Below are 16,135 nucleotides of genomic sequence, written 5' to 3'. Positions count from 1 at the left end.
GTTCATTACCAGTGATGGTCTACCATCTCAATCTGGCCACACTGAGAAGGAGCAGATCCAGAGGTTGTGTATTTTACTCACTAAGAGTCAGAGTGTTTCGGTTCCACCAATGATTAAGTAATCCAACATCTTTGCTGGCTCTAGGAATGTTAATGGTTATATTGATAAGAGAATCCATTAATAAAAGATTTATGGAAAATATTTTCTTACACTAACAATACGGACAAGTTTTAGAGTTAAATTCAGCTACAATTCACCAAACAGTGTAAATAATTGCAAAATGGTGTACAGTATTGGCTCCCATTTTTGGTGACCATCAACTGCCACAAGTTAACATACAAACATTCGAAATATATAAAATGTTTTGGTATTCATGTCTCTGGTATTTTTTAAAATGATGATCAATCCATAAGAACTTTAGGTGGGAGAATTGGTTACCCAACTGACAGCGGACATATCACACAATTTGTGGAAATGGTGGACATGGAGGATTAGGATTGGGTGGATAAAGAAAGCTGTAGTAGTGTGCAACAGTGTGTCACCTCTCTCAACCACACAAGAGGAGGAAGAGCGTGTTATCTCCACAGCTGTTGGCTGGCAGTGGGGGGTGAGTTGTGGGGGTACTGAACTAGTTTGACGAGGAGCGAAAACCAGGGCTTCACACCTCTCTTGTGAAAACACTGCCGTGGTGTCCGAGCACAGCTGTCTCCTTTATCTGTGTCTCACCTTATGTCATCTGCTCTCGCTTTCACCTAGGATGTAGAGCTGATATCTGCCTACTAAAGGCCCCCTAAAGCTGTGAACTGTGATCGACTTTTTAAGATTATTACTTGTCACCCTGTAGGAGAAGATCCTCATAAACCTTGTCTGAATTCTATAACAGACTTTGCCATAACATATATTCTTCACGTTAGATATGATGAAGCTCCTCTAACGATAGACTTAGGATTAAAGAAAAGTTGAGTGTTTTGCTTACATCATCAGCACAGTCTGGGCTTGTTAAGAAAACGGGATTGGATAAACAAACAAGAACTTGGTATAGTAGTGGTAATGTTATGTCTAGAGAAAACATGTTTTAAATGTAGAGGCAAAGAAGAGGAGCTTGTAGTCGTTCATGGCTGGATAAAAGAGAACATTCAAAAAGACCTTCTCCTTGCTGCTACAATTCAACAAACTACTCTTCATTTTGTTTTTGTTTTGCCATTGCCAGTACCATATTGGTAGGTGTTTTGTGAGTTTTGCAACTTCCTAGGCTGTCCTCTTCTTGGTGGATTTTAGTTACATCATAGAGCGTCATAGCGGTGATCACACTGGGATTTTATTGAAAAATTCTCACACTGCCAGAAATTTGTCGTTCGGTTGCAATGGAATTAAATAAGCCGTTACATTATGCGTTCTAAAGTCGCGATCTCAAATCATGACCAAAGACTTCTTTTAACATGTGTGATTTTTGTCAGTGACAGCAAAATCACAGGGCTGTAGTCCTCCTCTGGCCTCCTTCACTCATTGTACAGTGTTTTTAGGTGTACATGGTTTTTAACCCTTTAATGATAGAAATACCATATATGGACCAAAAACTGCAAGTTTACCTTTGTTTACTGGGGTTAAGGTTATAGTTAAGTGTAGACCTAGCATTATTCGGCTACAGTACTAATAATAATGTTTCACAAAGATAGTAAAACAGATGTTTGTATGTGTTTTTGGAACAAGTTGTTCGTGGGAGAGTGTAATTTCCCCACCTGTTACAACTCCATGCCACTCCTCAGCTGGATTGAGTATGTATCAGGCAGTGAGAGAGAGCGAGAAGATATATAACAGAAAAAAAGTGTGACAGAAGGAGGGGGTCTTGCACACGGGGTTATTAACAATGATTAAAACCAGGCCTCCCTGGTCAGCTCCAGCTTGTTCCCACACATTCCCACAGGGCTGTAGTCCTCCTCTGGCCTCCTTCACTCATCACACATGGAATGACTACAGACCATGGTTTCTCTCCACCACCAGATTGACACGACAGACCCACATGCACACACCGGAACAGAACAACTTTTAACATACGCAGGACCTGATTCACTAAAGGTTTGCATGTGTAGAAAAACATGCAAACTTGATAACACCTGCAGAAAAACTGGAGGTCTATGGAGGATTGTGTCTTTCTCATGAGCAAAATTTTAGCTTAACGTTTATCCTAATGAACGTGCAATTTAGTGCAATTCTACCTAAAGGTGCAAAATACAGGGTGCTGTCAATGCTGATTGTTTAATTTTGCACCCATCATGCAATTTACTAAACTTGAACTTCCCGTCAAGTGTGTGCACAAATTAATAAGCTTCAACAGCATGTATTAAATTTGTGGAAAAACAAATTTCTGCCAATTGAAGACAAAATTAAAGCATTTACCAAATCTTAACAATAAACAGTTGTAACTAAATTATGCCCTAATAAAATAATCATTCTTTTTTTTTTTTAAATGATGACTTGAAAATTGATTTCATACATTATAATCACCACACATTCGCATACCCCGTCCAACAGCATTTAAACTGAGCCTTTGTAAAAAAAAAAAATTGTAAAAAAAGACTTTTAAAAGTTTCTTTGACATCTGAATATTTAGGACTTTAACTCCCTAACTTTCCACAAGCCATAATTTATGCCATTATTCTTTGTAAATGCTCCTCAATATGTTTACTGTTTTTTCACATGCAAACTAGCATCTGTTATTTTGCATGTTAATGAATAAAGGCCAGGTCTACAATCAGAGTGAGCAATCTTAACGTGAAAAGTCCTATATGCATAAGAAATCACTGAAGTGAGCTCTTCTTTAATGGTGATTATATGTTTTATTAGTTTAATCAAACTCACTCTGTTTCTGAGAATTAATATCCAGTACTCTGTGTGACTACACACTCTCTCTATCTCTCTTTATTCTCTCTCTCTGTTAGATGTGGACGAGTGCGCTGAAGGTCTGAGCTCCTGTGGGAGTCACGCTCAGTGTGTGAATTTGCCTGGAAGTCACAGCTGCCAGTGCCAGAGCGGCTTTGAGTATGCACATGACAGTCGCACCTGTATAGGTAACAGCCCTCGTATGCTTGTTTCTCCAACACACACTTCATAGACTGTTGGTACCAGAAAATGGCAAGTGTGCTTTTTTCCATTGGTCATTTCTCTAGTACCAAATGTTCCCGCTGTATGGCTTTTGCTACTGGCTCAAAATTGGGAAATTGAGAATTAATTGGGAATTAATGGTTGGGAGCACAGCTAGAAGTCAAATATAAAGGCGTGTAGCCTCTATTAGAAAACATTGAGGGAAAGTGGTGGCTCAATGATTAAGACTCTGAAATAGTGACAGAATGTTGTAAGTGCAAATTCCTGAACTGCAAGAGAGCCAGTGCTGGGCCGTTTCTGCCAAATGAGTAAGTGACAAAAATAGAAAACCATGGAAGAATTATCAACAGAATCTAAATTCAACCAATATACACTAGTTGACCAAACTAGGCAACATTAATCTAAGCACTTCTGATGTTAGATTCTGTTTGGTGTTGTGTTTTTCGTTTGTTAATGTGTTTTGCACTTATAGGCCACCACACTTCTCCCATGTTAGACATTACAATGAGGAAAACACACAACCCACTAATGATATTGCTTTTGCTGTCACTACAACTTCTTCCACTGGTGAAAAATCACCTAGAACTTGAACCCTGAGTTTCATTGGCTCCAATTTGAGCCAGTTATTTATTTTTTTGAAAAGGCACAACTGACATACATGTACGGTCCCACTGTGCTCCAGGTAACTGGAAATAATCAGGTCTTGTCATATGTAATCAAGACTTTATTTGCTTTGAGGGTTTCTAAAATCTTTTCAACATAATGTTTAGAAAGAAATGATTTATGTTCAGTGTACGATCTGATTGTCAGCTATAAAGTAAAACCAGCCACTTTTTCCTGTACATCCATCTGGGTGTTTAAATATACGGGTAATCAGTGCTGTGATATTACGAGTTGTTGGACTAATAGATGTGTCAGCATCACACATGTGGAAGTCAGTGTGAGGTGTGTGTTCTCAGAAAGGGGTAGTGTGTTACAGATGTTCGGTGTTGATTCAGACACTCATTTTCTGGACAAAAGCCCAAAGCAGAGAAGCAGAGAATGAAGGTCTGTAGGTGAAAGGGGCCGAGGTGTAGCTTGAGGCAAGGGGACCAGAAGAAGGGGGAAGGGTACTTTTGAAACAATGGTCTAATGTGCTGGTCAGGGGAATGTGTGTAGGAGACTCCCAGCTGAAGAATATGTTAACTCTTGACTGGAAACTTTCCACAAGCAGAGAAAATGGCCTGAACAACTTCATTTTAATTAACATGTGATCTGCATATTAGATTCATTCTGTAATGAAATTTCAAGTTGATTTTTTTACCCACAATGCCATTCTACCTGCTGATAGTGGTGAAAAGTGGGATTTAACCCTCAAGTCATCTCTAATTAAGTCCCTGATGCAGCAGTGCTTTAGTTCATTAGTCTATCCTGCTCCCCCACTTCATCTGTACACTCTGATCAAACGTCTAAAACTTCAACTTTCATGCTAATCAACTCCATTGCACTTGCCATCTCATAGATTACTAACTAGCCGATCTGAATTTCTTCTATCTGCTTACAAATACTGGTTATTCTCTCATAAATAATGCATTCCATACTGGGCTATTCATCAAGAAATTAATTCTTGACACAATTTTTTGATTGTTCCTAATTCTAGACATTTCTCCTGTCCTTCTTCTTCTTGGTAGATTTTAGCCTTTTTTCATGTCGGAGACTAACGATTCTAGTAATTAAATTACCGACTTCCAAAGGTAGCAGCATATTGTAGCATAGAAATGCCATAAAGGCTTACTCTCAGTATTCGTGGTAATGTTCACGCATGAGCTCTCCTCTCATGGGAATAATATTAGGACACATTCTAATCAATTACTTGGATTTAAACTCTTACTAGCACTCAGATTTAACCATTTCCTGATTAATTACCACTGTATTCCTATATAAAAGTCTAAGTGTATGCTGTTGTGGCTTGCATACGAGGTGTGTTTTGCTTTCTGATTGCAGATGTTGATGAGTGCCGAAGACATCCATGCCACCCTCATGCTTCCTGCACCAACACCTTGGGCTCCTTCCACTGCCGATGCCAGCCTGGATTCCACGGCGATGGCTTCCAGTGTCACCGTCAACATGGTCTATGTTTAAAAGTCTATTACTTTTGACTTGATATGGTTTTTAAACATGCCAACTATGATATCAGCTCAGTACACGCTTCCAAAATAATTACATAAGCCATAACAGTCATTTTGAAGCTTGCTAGTCACTAGGACTAAAATGGTATACAAGAGATAGAGTGCCACAAGTGTTCGTGATGTTTCTTAGGTGTCTAGATCTGTCTTAGATCCGTGTGTGTTTTCTCACTGTACTCAGTTGGGGAAGAGCGTCCCAAAACTCCATGTGAGCATCACAGAGACAGCGCACAGAGTGGAGTAGACGGTTTACCTGTGCTGGGAGCATTTGTCCCTCAGTGTGATGAGGAGGGTCACTACAGGTCTCAACAGTGCCATGGCTCTACAGGATACTGCTGGTGTGTGGACAGTAGGGGGCAGGAGAGAGTGGGAACCCGCACCCCACCTGGTACCCCACCTGCCAACTGTGACGCTCCAGGTAAGCGTGCCAGATACATGACTAGTTCTCATAGAAAGTTCCTGCTATATCCTTGCAACATGTTTTACCTCTATCTTTAAAAATGTATGAGCCATACTGGAATCTTTTAATGCTAATACTTGCCTTACCCATTAAGGAAGTACATTTTTCTTTGTGAGAGCCTTGGTCTGAAGGAGCAAGAATTGAACCTTGAGATACACCACTGTATGTCATGGCAAAGCTTATTCAGTGGCATAAACAAAATTCCCTGTACCTGCTTATATTCAATCCTAATCTCGAGTTACTGGTTTTCACCTGGTCTTCCTGTGTCCATGTGGGCCTACTCTGGGTTCTCTGGTTTCCTCCAAGCTTGAAACACATGCCAATAGATGGATTGGCGAATCTAAATTGTGTGTGTGTGTGTGTGTGTGTGTGTGTGTGGTGCCCAGTGATGGACTGGTGTTCCATCCTAGGTGTATTCCTGTGCTCCCGGAATAGGCTCCGGATCCACAGCGACCCTGACCAGTATAAAGCAGTTTCTGAAAATGAATGAATGAGTAAAGTCAGTACAACAACCATTTTTCTGTTTTAACATCCATTGATAAAAATATTGTTCAACCTAGCGTGGAGTGAAGTATTTAAAGCCATCACACTGGACAAAGATGGGATTTTAAGATTGTCTGTGCTGCTGCAAATAATGAAGGCCCATTTTTAAACCTTGTATGTTGTTTACAAGATGGTTAGTACCGTTGCTTGTAGATTTATTAAACCTCTGAATGAGGTTTATCAAACACCGCTCTGCAGCACATTCCCTTTAAACCTCTCTTGACCCATCATCGGTCAAGATACAAGGAAGACATGCATCAAGACTCTTCTCTGTCCTGGCACGCAAGCGGTGGAATGTACTTCCCCTGGAAGTCTGAACAGCAGAGTCACTGGCTGTCTGAAGAGCTACCTCTTCACTAAGCACTTAAGATCACTAATTTGAAAAAAAAAACTTGGCTTGTTAGTTTCTGTTGCTATACTAACATGTTATACTAACTCCTCTCTAACAGCATGATAGCATTCTCAGACCCTGAACTAGGGTATATGTCCTAGCAAGAAGATGTTTTTTTTAATGGAGACTGTAAAGCACTTCTGTACATTGCCCTGGATGTAAAAGAAAACATAAATATATTATAATTTTTTTCAGTAACTGTATCAGTAGTATTCGGATATTCCTGTTTATGTGACTCTCTAAACAAACCCACAAGTTGTTGCCTTTTTGAAGAATCAGCATTGCGATAAGATTATCTGTCTCAGAGGGGCGGTAATTGCTCCATTTAGTATAACATACTACATCTACAACTTCCAGATGTTTAAACTCTGTAGGTCCTTTTTAAATGTAGACAGGGGAGGTCGAATGTAGCTGTCAGAATGTGATGAGATCCACCTCCCCAGCTGAGCAGACAGAAATCAAGCCTTTCCCACTGTGCATCAGCTTTTGCCTTTTGGTCTTAGGCACAGAAACAATTAAAAAAATATATAATAAGGTTGTTTTATTCCTGATATAAAATATAATAAGGTTGTTTTATTCTCATTAGGATGTTCTCTATTGGGTCTCTGGAGTACTAGTGGTTAGGCCACACTAGCGCTCTCACTGCTCCTGCCCAGATTCGATTCCCGGCCAGGGAACCAACCCCAGCAACTGGGGTTGCGTGCAACAGTGCGCTCTCAGTGCCGGCCCCAAGCCCAGATAAAATTGGGGAGGGTTGCATCAGGAAGGGCATCTGGTTTAAAAACTGCGCCAAATCAAATACATGGACCAATGATCTGCTTGTGGTGACCCCAAACAGGAGCAGCTGAAAGAGGAACAACAACATTCAGATGTTGTCTGTCATTGTACTTATGTTCATTGTGGATGATTCTAATTTAATATCCTTTACTCATGTACTCTTTCTTGGTTCATTCAGAACGTCCTAAGACTGAGTGTGAACAGCATAGAGACAGGGTGCAGGATGGAGCAGTGCTGGGAGCCTTCATGCCTGAGTGTGATGAGGAGGGTCAATACAGGTCTCAGCAGTGTCATGGCTCTACAGGACACTGCTGGTGTGTGGACAGTAGGGGGCAGGAGAGAGCGGGCACCCGTACGCCACCTGGTACCCCACCTACCAACTGTGACGCTCCAGGTAAACACATCATTTTTTAAAATCTCTTATCTAGTTTGAGTAATTGCCACAAGGTGGTAGAAGCATTATATTTTTTGGCTTGTTTGTGCACCTATCCATCCGTCCTTCCTCCAGTTACTCCGCGATAACATATTAGCACAAGAACATTAATGTAAACTGTCTTAGCTCTGCTGACCAATCAAAATTAAGAATTCAACAGTGCTGTGGTTTAAAAAGAGCCATCCAAGTCACTATTATGTTTCAGCTCCTGTCAAATGGGTAGCACCATTCCAAGACATACTATAGCTCTGAAAGTTAATCATATTCTAATTTTCCGATTAGCCTCCTCTAGTTTGAATGATTGCTTTAATATCTGGGTTATAAGGGTAAAACTGAGTCTCGAAGTCGGTCTTTAGCTCTTGATCAACAGTCAAAAGTATTTTGTAGCACAGTCTTGACAGCCTGTCATACTCTCATTTCCTAATTATCTACTTGAGTAATTGCTTTAATACAGTGTTGGGCTGATTAAAAGGATTCAATCCCATGCTCTATTTGAGGAGATTATATGGTAGCAAGCAAAGACACTTAGTAACGTGGTCAGGCTTGGCATGTCACTGTATACTTTTCTCACCACAGTCAGAAATGCCTTCTTATTTTAGCCTTCCACATTCACGACCACAGCCAAAAAAGTAGGATTCCAAATATTCAGTTAGTGTCCGTAACATTGATAAATAGTTAAAACAAAGCACAAATCTGTCTTTGGTATTGATTTTATGTTCAATTTCTAGCGTGTCCTTTACAATAATAACAGTATCTATGTCATAAATCATAAATTGTGAAGTATCCTTCCAGCAGAAGACATTTTCTAACTTCTTCAAATTTCACAAATGGCTCCAATATTTTAACTATTCTGCCATTGCTAGAATAGTTGGATGTTCTGAATATTCTGACTAATCGATGTGTATTATAATTGAACAGTAAAAAAAAAGCCTTTAAAAATGAATTGCTTTAAGTTTCTAAATAAAAAAGAGAGCTATATTGTGTCCCTTTCCAAATAGGACTGCCTGTGGTGGATGGTGGTGTTTAAAATAACAGTATGTCATACAGCCAAGCTTTATCAGTAACACAAGGGTGAGGCCATTTAGTCATGCCAATAAAAGAAAAACACTAAGAAGGAATCCCACCAGAAACCCTAAATCATATAACAACAATGTGCCAAACAATCAGTCAGATCTTGTATGGCTATCTTTACCCTGGAGAAGCAGCTCTAAGCTTAGTAGCATAAACTCTGTTATAGAAGTTAATGCCTGAAGTGCAAGAGACTCTATCAAGTTGAAACATTACGATGGCAGAACAAAACTCAAATCTAGACCAAAGATATTCTTTGCTTGAACAATGTCTGAACAAAACTTACTTTGAGTTTCAAGGATATCCAGTATAGCCTTCACGTATTGTGAAGCGTTCACCATATAAGCCCATGTGAATGGGTTGTTACTATAGAAACGATAATGAGAATTCAACAGCACTGTGGTATAAGGTCTCTAAACAATTAGTCACAGAAAGTGCCTATAAATACCCAGAGTCCCAATAGAAGGCATGCAAGCCTCTTAGATAAACTTTGTCAAAATAGCAACAAAGTCAAGTGAGAACACCAGAAAAAGAGTAAAAAATAACAGTGTTGTTCCCTGTGTGTCTAAGAAACCCTGGGGGATTCTCAACAAACATCACATTCCTGTGTGTTTTCAGACCCAGTAGCACACTATGGCAAAAGATGCAACATCCAGAAGACCATACACCAAAAGACAAATGAAACAACATGATATATGCAGTCCATACACATTACAATAAGAGTTTCATAGCTGATTGATTAGTGAGACCAACTGCTTCATGGGCTAAAGTAGAAAGTCTAATTCCTTTTATCAAGTCTCAGCAGTCTATCTCCTTCTAAAGGATTACATGAAGACAAGGGCAAGACATACACGCTACATTACGCTAGTGCACCACATCTGCAGAGTCTCCATATGTCTCTTCTTTGTAGGTCCTTTTTCACCCTTTGAAAGGCAGAAAGTGGAGGGGGAACAGGCCAGAGGTTACAGAGGGTGGAATTACTCCATATGTTAGACTTACATTACTGTCATACTGTGATGAGATCCATCACACTCAAAGAAGCCCAGATCTTTCCCACAACATGGATGGTTTGGCAACGCCAAGAATCTTTGGCTACAAATGAATCAGAATTGTCCACTTTTGCTGCTTTCTGGGTTTTAGCTGTTTCAGAGGCACACATGCCTGGGCTGGTAAACATCATGTAAACTGCATGTTGGAGCAGAGATTGTTTTGAGCAGAGACAGAGCAATGTTTGAAATATTAATGGTGTAGAGCCTATCCCTCAATATGGTGTCTGAATTATAGGACGTCCTACACTGATTCTTGCACTGATGATAGAGCTTTGCTGTCTCTGCAATAGACCTGACCAGTTTTGGACTTATGTTATAAAAGTTCTCATAACAGACTCATTATCTCCTTTCCAAAAGTTGCAACCAAACCTCATAACTAATCTGCCAATCTGATGAAAGATGAGAATGCAGAGAAGACATTGTTTACTGTGGATTAGCTATATGGACACATTTGTAAAAATGAAGCAACTATATATGAGCTTGCTATTCCATAACACATCAGGGGTGTAATGCAGTAATGCTATCAGCTACATTTAGTGCTCCAAATATCCATATCTGTATCTTTATTCAGATTTAAATCCAAAGTGGGCGTGGAAAACACTCGTGGAAAAAAATTTAAAGGTAGAAATGACAGCACTGGCGGCATGGTCTGTGGATTTTGGCTCTGATGGATCCTCAACCTAAGCTACAGCACTCAAGTCCATAACTGGTCTCAACTAGACATGTGCTGGATTGTTTTTTTTTTTAAATCCTGATTATGTCATTATTATTTTTGTTTGTTTTTTTGTATTATTATAGTAGGTTCTACTTCACAAAACAAACAAACTAGTAGCTTAATTTAACCACAGCAACTCTGACTCTGTTGAGAAATGTGCAACCTGAAAAAAATGTGTTTTTTTGGTAATGGCCAAAGACCGCAAATTATTTGCACTGTTTTTGTAGGATTTTTAAAGGAGGTTTTTAAAATGACACAATGTCAAATCTCATCTTGTAGATTTGTTTTGGGGATATGGGGCTCTGCCCATTCAAGTAGATCAGAGCCTAGTCCTAAAAATAACAGGCTGGGAGTGTTGCCAAGAGCCACTGAGTAGACAGACTTTAGTATAAGGACTTTAGGTGAAATCAAAAGGCCATATTTAACATTCTAAATATATAAATCTAAATAATTCCACATGCTTGGCACACCCAACTGCAGGCTCTGATTAGATCTACCTCATATATAAACATTAACAACACCATGGTGGATTCTCAAGACCCTGCTTTAATATTTGACTACCAAAAACAGCTTTCATTTCTTGGGCGTCTTTGCTTCAGTGGTGCTTTGTAAGACAAAATATTGGGAAGACCAATATAGGCATTTTAATGCGTGAATCTAATCTCTCTTTTCTCCTTTTTTTATTTCCTTCTTTCTCTCATGCCACTGCTCATGCAGAGCGTCCTAAGTCTCAGTGTGAGCAGCATAGACATAGCGCACAGGGTGGAGCGGATGGTGTGCCTCTGGTGGGAGCCTTCATCCCTCAGTGTGACGAGGAGGGTCGCTACAGACCTCAACAGTGCCATGGCTCTACAGGACACTGCTGGTGTGTGGACAGTAGTGGGCAGGAAAGAGCAGGCACCCGCACCCCTCCTGGTACCCCACCTACCAACTGTGACGCTCCAGGTAAACACATCAGCTCAGCAGAATTAATATTCAGTGCAGATATTGTCTTTTGAAGCCAGTTGTCGGTTTTGGGTGTGGCATTAGGATTTGTTCATTTTTATAACAGTTTATTCAGGGTGCTGTAAGACATTGTTTGCCTAACTACTGCTATTTACATGTAAATAATTACATAAAATAGCAGAATTTATGCATAATAATTTTATAAATCATCCTAATATCTGCAGTCTTCTGCTCTCTGTCTCTGTTATTTCACAATTCATTCAGAACGTCCTAAGACTCGGTGTGAGCAGCACAGGGACAGCATACAGAAAACAGTGGACGGATTGCCCATAGTAGGAGCCTTCATCCCTGACTGTGATGAGGAGGGTCACTACAGACCTCAACAGTGCCATGGCTCTACAGGACACTGCTGGTGTGTGGACAGTAGTGGGCAGGAAAGAGCAGGCACCCGTACCCCACCTGGTACCCCACCTACCAACTGTGACGCTCCAGGTAAACACATCAGCTCAGCAGAATTAATATTCAGTGCAGATATTGACTTTGAAGCGAGTCGCAGGTTTTGGGTGTGGCATTAGGATTTGTTCATTTTCTAACAGTTTATTCAGGGTGCTGGAAGACATTGTTTAGCTAACGAATGCCATTTACATGTAAATAATTACACAAAATGGTAGGATTTATGCATGATAATTTCATAAATCACCCTAATATCTGCAGTCTTCTGCTCTCTGTCTCTGTTATTTCACAATTCATTCAGAACGTCCTAAGACTCAGTGTGAGCAGCACAGGGACAGCATACAGAGAAGAGCGGACGGTTTGCCCATAGTAGGAGCCTTCATCCCTGAGTGTGACGAGGAGGGTCGCTACAGACCTCAACAGTGCCATGGCTCTACAGGACACTGCTGGTGTGTGGACAGTAGTGGGCAGGAAAGAGCAGGCACCCGCACCCCACCTGGTACCCCACCTACCAACTGTGATGCTCCAGGTAAACACATCAGCTCAGCAGAATTAATATTCAGTGCAGATATTGTCTTTTGAAGCCAGTCGTAGGTTTTGGGTGTGGTGTTAGGGATTTGCCCATTTTTCTAACAGTTTATTCAGGGTGCTGGAAGACATTGTTTAGCTAACGAATGCCATTTACATGTAAATAATTACATAAAATGGTAGGATTTATGCATAATAATTTTATAAATCACCCTAATATCTGCAGTCTTCTGCTCTCTGTCTCTGTTATTTCACAATTCATTCAGAACGTCCTAAGACTCGGTGTGAGCAGCACAGGGACAGCATACAGAGAAGAGCGGATGGTTTGCCCATAGTAGGAGCCTTCGTCCCTCAGTGTGACGAGGAGGGTCGCTACAGACCTCAACAGTGCCATGGCTCTACAGGACACTGCTGGTGTGTGGACAGTAGTGGGCAGGAAAGAGCAGGCACCCGCACCCCTCCTGGTACCCCACCTACCAACTGTGACGCTCCAGGTAAACACATCAGCTCAGCAGAATTAATATTCAGTGCAGATATTGACTTTTGAAGCCAGTTGTCGGTTTTCGGTGTGGTGTTAGGGATTTGTTCATTTTTATAACAGTTTATTCAGGGTGCTGGAAGACATTGATTAGCTAACGAATGCCATTTATATGTAAATAATTACATAAAATGGCAGGATTTATGCATAATAATTTCATAAATCATCCTAATATCTGCAGTCTTCTGCTCTCTGTCTCTGTTTTTTCATAATTCATTCAGAACGTCCTAAGACTCGGTGTGAGCAGCACAGGGACAGCATACAGAGAAGAGCGGACGGTTTGCCCATAGTAGGAGCCTTCATCCCTGAGTGTGACGAGGAGGGTCGCTACAGACCTCAACAGTGCCATGGCTCTACAGGACACTGCTGGTGTGTGGACAGTAGTGGGCAGGAAAGAGCAGGCACCCGTACCCCACCTGGTACCCCCACCTACCAACTGTGACGCTCCAGGTAAACACATCAGCTCAGCAGAATTAATATTCAGTGCAGATATTGTCTTTTGAAGCCAGTTGTAGGTTTTGGGTGTGGTGTTAGGGATTTGCCCATTTTTCTAACAGTTTATTCAGGGTGCTGGAAGACATTGTTTAGCTAACTAATGCCATTTACATGTAAATAATCACATAAAATGGTAGGATTTATGCATAATAATTTTATAAATCACCCTAATATCTGCAGTCTTCTGCTCTCTGTCTCTGTTATTTCACAATTCATTCAGAACGTCCTAAGACTCGGTGTGAGCAGCACAGGGACAGCATACAGAGAAGAGCGGATGGTTTGCCCATAGTAGGAGCCTTCGTCCCTCAGTGTGACGAGGAGGGTCGCTACAGACCTCAACAGTGCCATGGCTCTACAGGACACTGCTGGTGTGTGGACAGTAGTGGGCAGGAAAGAGCAGGCACCCGTACCCCGCCTGGTACCCCACCTACCAACTGTGACGCTCCAGGTAAACACATCAGCTCAGCAGAATTAATATTCAGTGCAGATATTGTCTTTTGAAGCCAGTTGTAGGTTTTGGGTGTGGTGTTAGGGATTTGTTCATTTTTATAACAGTTTATTCAGGGTGCTGGAAGACATTGATTAGCTAACGAATGCCATTTACATGTAAATAATTACGCAAAATGGTAGGATTTATGCATAATAATTTCATAAATCACCCTAATATCTGCAGTCTTCTGCTCTCTGTCTCTGTTATTTCACAATTCATTCAGAACGTCCTAAGACTCAGTGTGAGCAGCACAGGGACAGCATACAGAGAAGAGCAGACGGTTTGCCCATAGTAGGAGCCTTCATCCCTCAGTGTGATGAGGAGGGTCACTACAGACCTCAACAGTGCCATGGCTCTACAGGACACTGCTGGTGTGTGGACAGTAGTGGGCAGGAAAGAGCAGGCACCCGTACCCCACCTGGTACCCCACCTACCAACTGTGACGCTCCAGGTAAACACATCAGCTCAGCAGAATTAATATTCAGTGCAGATATTGACTTTTGAAGCCAGTTGTCGGTTTTGGGTGTGGTGTTAGGGATTTGTTCATTTTTATAACAGTTTATTCAGGGTGCTGGAAGACATTGTTTAGCTAACGAATGCCATTTATATGTAAATAATTACATAAAATAGCAGAATTTATGCATAATAATTTCATAAATCATCCTAATATCTGCAGTCTTCTGCTCTCTGTCTCTGTTTTTTCATAATTCATTCAGAACGTCCTAAGACTCGGTGTGAGCAGCACAGGGACAGCATACAGAGAAGAGCGGATGGTTTGCCCATAGTAGGAGCCTTCATCCCTGAGTGTGATGAGGAGGGTCGCTACAGACCTCAACAGTGCCATGGCTCTACAGGACACTGCTGGTGTGTGGACAGTAGTGGGCAGGAAAGAGTGGGTACCCGCACCCCTCCTGGTACCCCACCTACCAACTGTGACGCTCCAGGTAAAGGCTAGTAGTATGAACTCCACAACTTGCAGGTGATTCTTCTCAGGGACAACTTCTCTATAAGTCTTTTTCAGGTTTACAGAATTAATTTTACTTTTATCTACCAGAAATGTAGTTTGAGAGCCAGTGGTTGATGTATAAACAGGGGGCATATTAAAAGAAAATCCTGAATGAATGAGTGTAGAAACATAACAACTGCAGATGTTTCACGACAGGTGTACTGCATTATACAGTTAAGAAAATAACATCCTACCATGCCCTGTGGCATGTATAAAATTGCTAAGCATGCACAGTTGACCTCAATATTGGATCAAGATGGTAAGAGGAAAAGCTCTAAGTGACTCAGAAAGAGGGTTCATTATTGGGGCCAGATGGTAGAGGGACTGGCTGAGTTTCAGTAGAAACAGTGGATAAAGTTATGTCTGGATTTGTGATCTATGGGAACTACAGTAAAGAGTCTTGAAAATTGTTGTCAGAAGGGCACATTCAGTGACTGTGATGCTTGTGCATTAGTATCATATGTAAGGAACAACAGAAGAGCAACTGTTCTTGAGGTGACTGAAAATGTCAATGCAAGACATGGTCAGACGGTCAGCAACTAAATCCTGCAAAACAATGAAAAGTTCTTTTGACTGATCTCCTTTATCCTATGATGAAAATATTCTATCCTGATGGGAGTGGTATTTACCTTGTTGACAATGCTCCCTGCATTTGGACCAATGTATTGGACAGCATTCTCCGCCACCATCATCAAAACACCAGCTGAGGGAATATCATTTGGAAGAATGCCTTTCCATTCCCATACAGTTTCAGAGACTTGTAATAGTTTTTCATTAGTCTTCATTTGGTAGCCCAACACTGTTCTAAAGAAATTTATGTTGTTCTTTCCCTTTAGTTAGTCACCTGTATACATGTTCTTGGTGTCCCAAGATAGAGTTCTTTTGAGGTTAGCCATTAGTTCAGCCCCTTGGAGTGTGTCCAGTAACTTTTGCTATTGTACAAGGTGCTTCACAAGTCCAAATGTGTGTTACACCCA

General features: G+C 41.0%; 1 protein-coding gene across 1 annotated transcript in view; it reads left to right on the top strand.

Moving 5' to 3' along the window:
• nid2a (nidogen 2a (osteonidogen)) overlaps nucleotides 1-16,135 on the top strand; it is a 50,220-nt gene that overhangs the window by 19,215 nt on the left and 14,870 nt on the right. The window contains exons 11-21 of the mRNA XM_053237542.1: nucleotides 2,940-3,068; nucleotides 5,086-5,211; nucleotides 5,449-5,685; nucleotides 7,617-7,832; nucleotides 11,421-11,648; nucleotides 11,913-12,140; nucleotides 12,403-12,630; nucleotides 12,896-13,123; nucleotides 13,874-14,110; nucleotides 14,376-14,603; nucleotides 14,869-15,096. Of these exons, the coding sequence (XP_053093517.1) occupies nucleotides 2,940-3,068; nucleotides 5,086-5,211; nucleotides 5,449-5,685; nucleotides 7,617-7,832; nucleotides 11,421-11,648; nucleotides 11,913-12,140; nucleotides 12,403-12,630; nucleotides 12,896-13,123; nucleotides 13,874-14,110; nucleotides 14,376-14,603; nucleotides 14,869-15,096 (2,313 nt within the window). The remainder of the gene's footprint in view (nucleotides 1-2,939; nucleotides 3,069-5,085; nucleotides 5,212-5,448; nucleotides 5,686-7,616; nucleotides 7,833-11,420; nucleotides 11,649-11,912; nucleotides 12,141-12,402; nucleotides 12,631-12,895; nucleotides 13,124-13,873; nucleotides 14,111-14,375; nucleotides 14,604-14,868; nucleotides 15,097-16,135) is intronic.

This window comes from Pangasianodon hypophthalmus, chromosome 10 (genome assembly GCF_027358585.1).
Source record: "Pangasianodon hypophthalmus isolate fPanHyp1 chromosome 10, fPanHyp1.pri, whole genome shotgun sequence".
Lineage (NCBI taxonomy): Eukaryota > Metazoa > Chordata > Actinopteri > Siluriformes > Pangasiidae > Pangasianodon > Pangasianodon hypophthalmus.
This window is presented reverse-complemented; position numbering and strand designations above follow the sequence as displayed.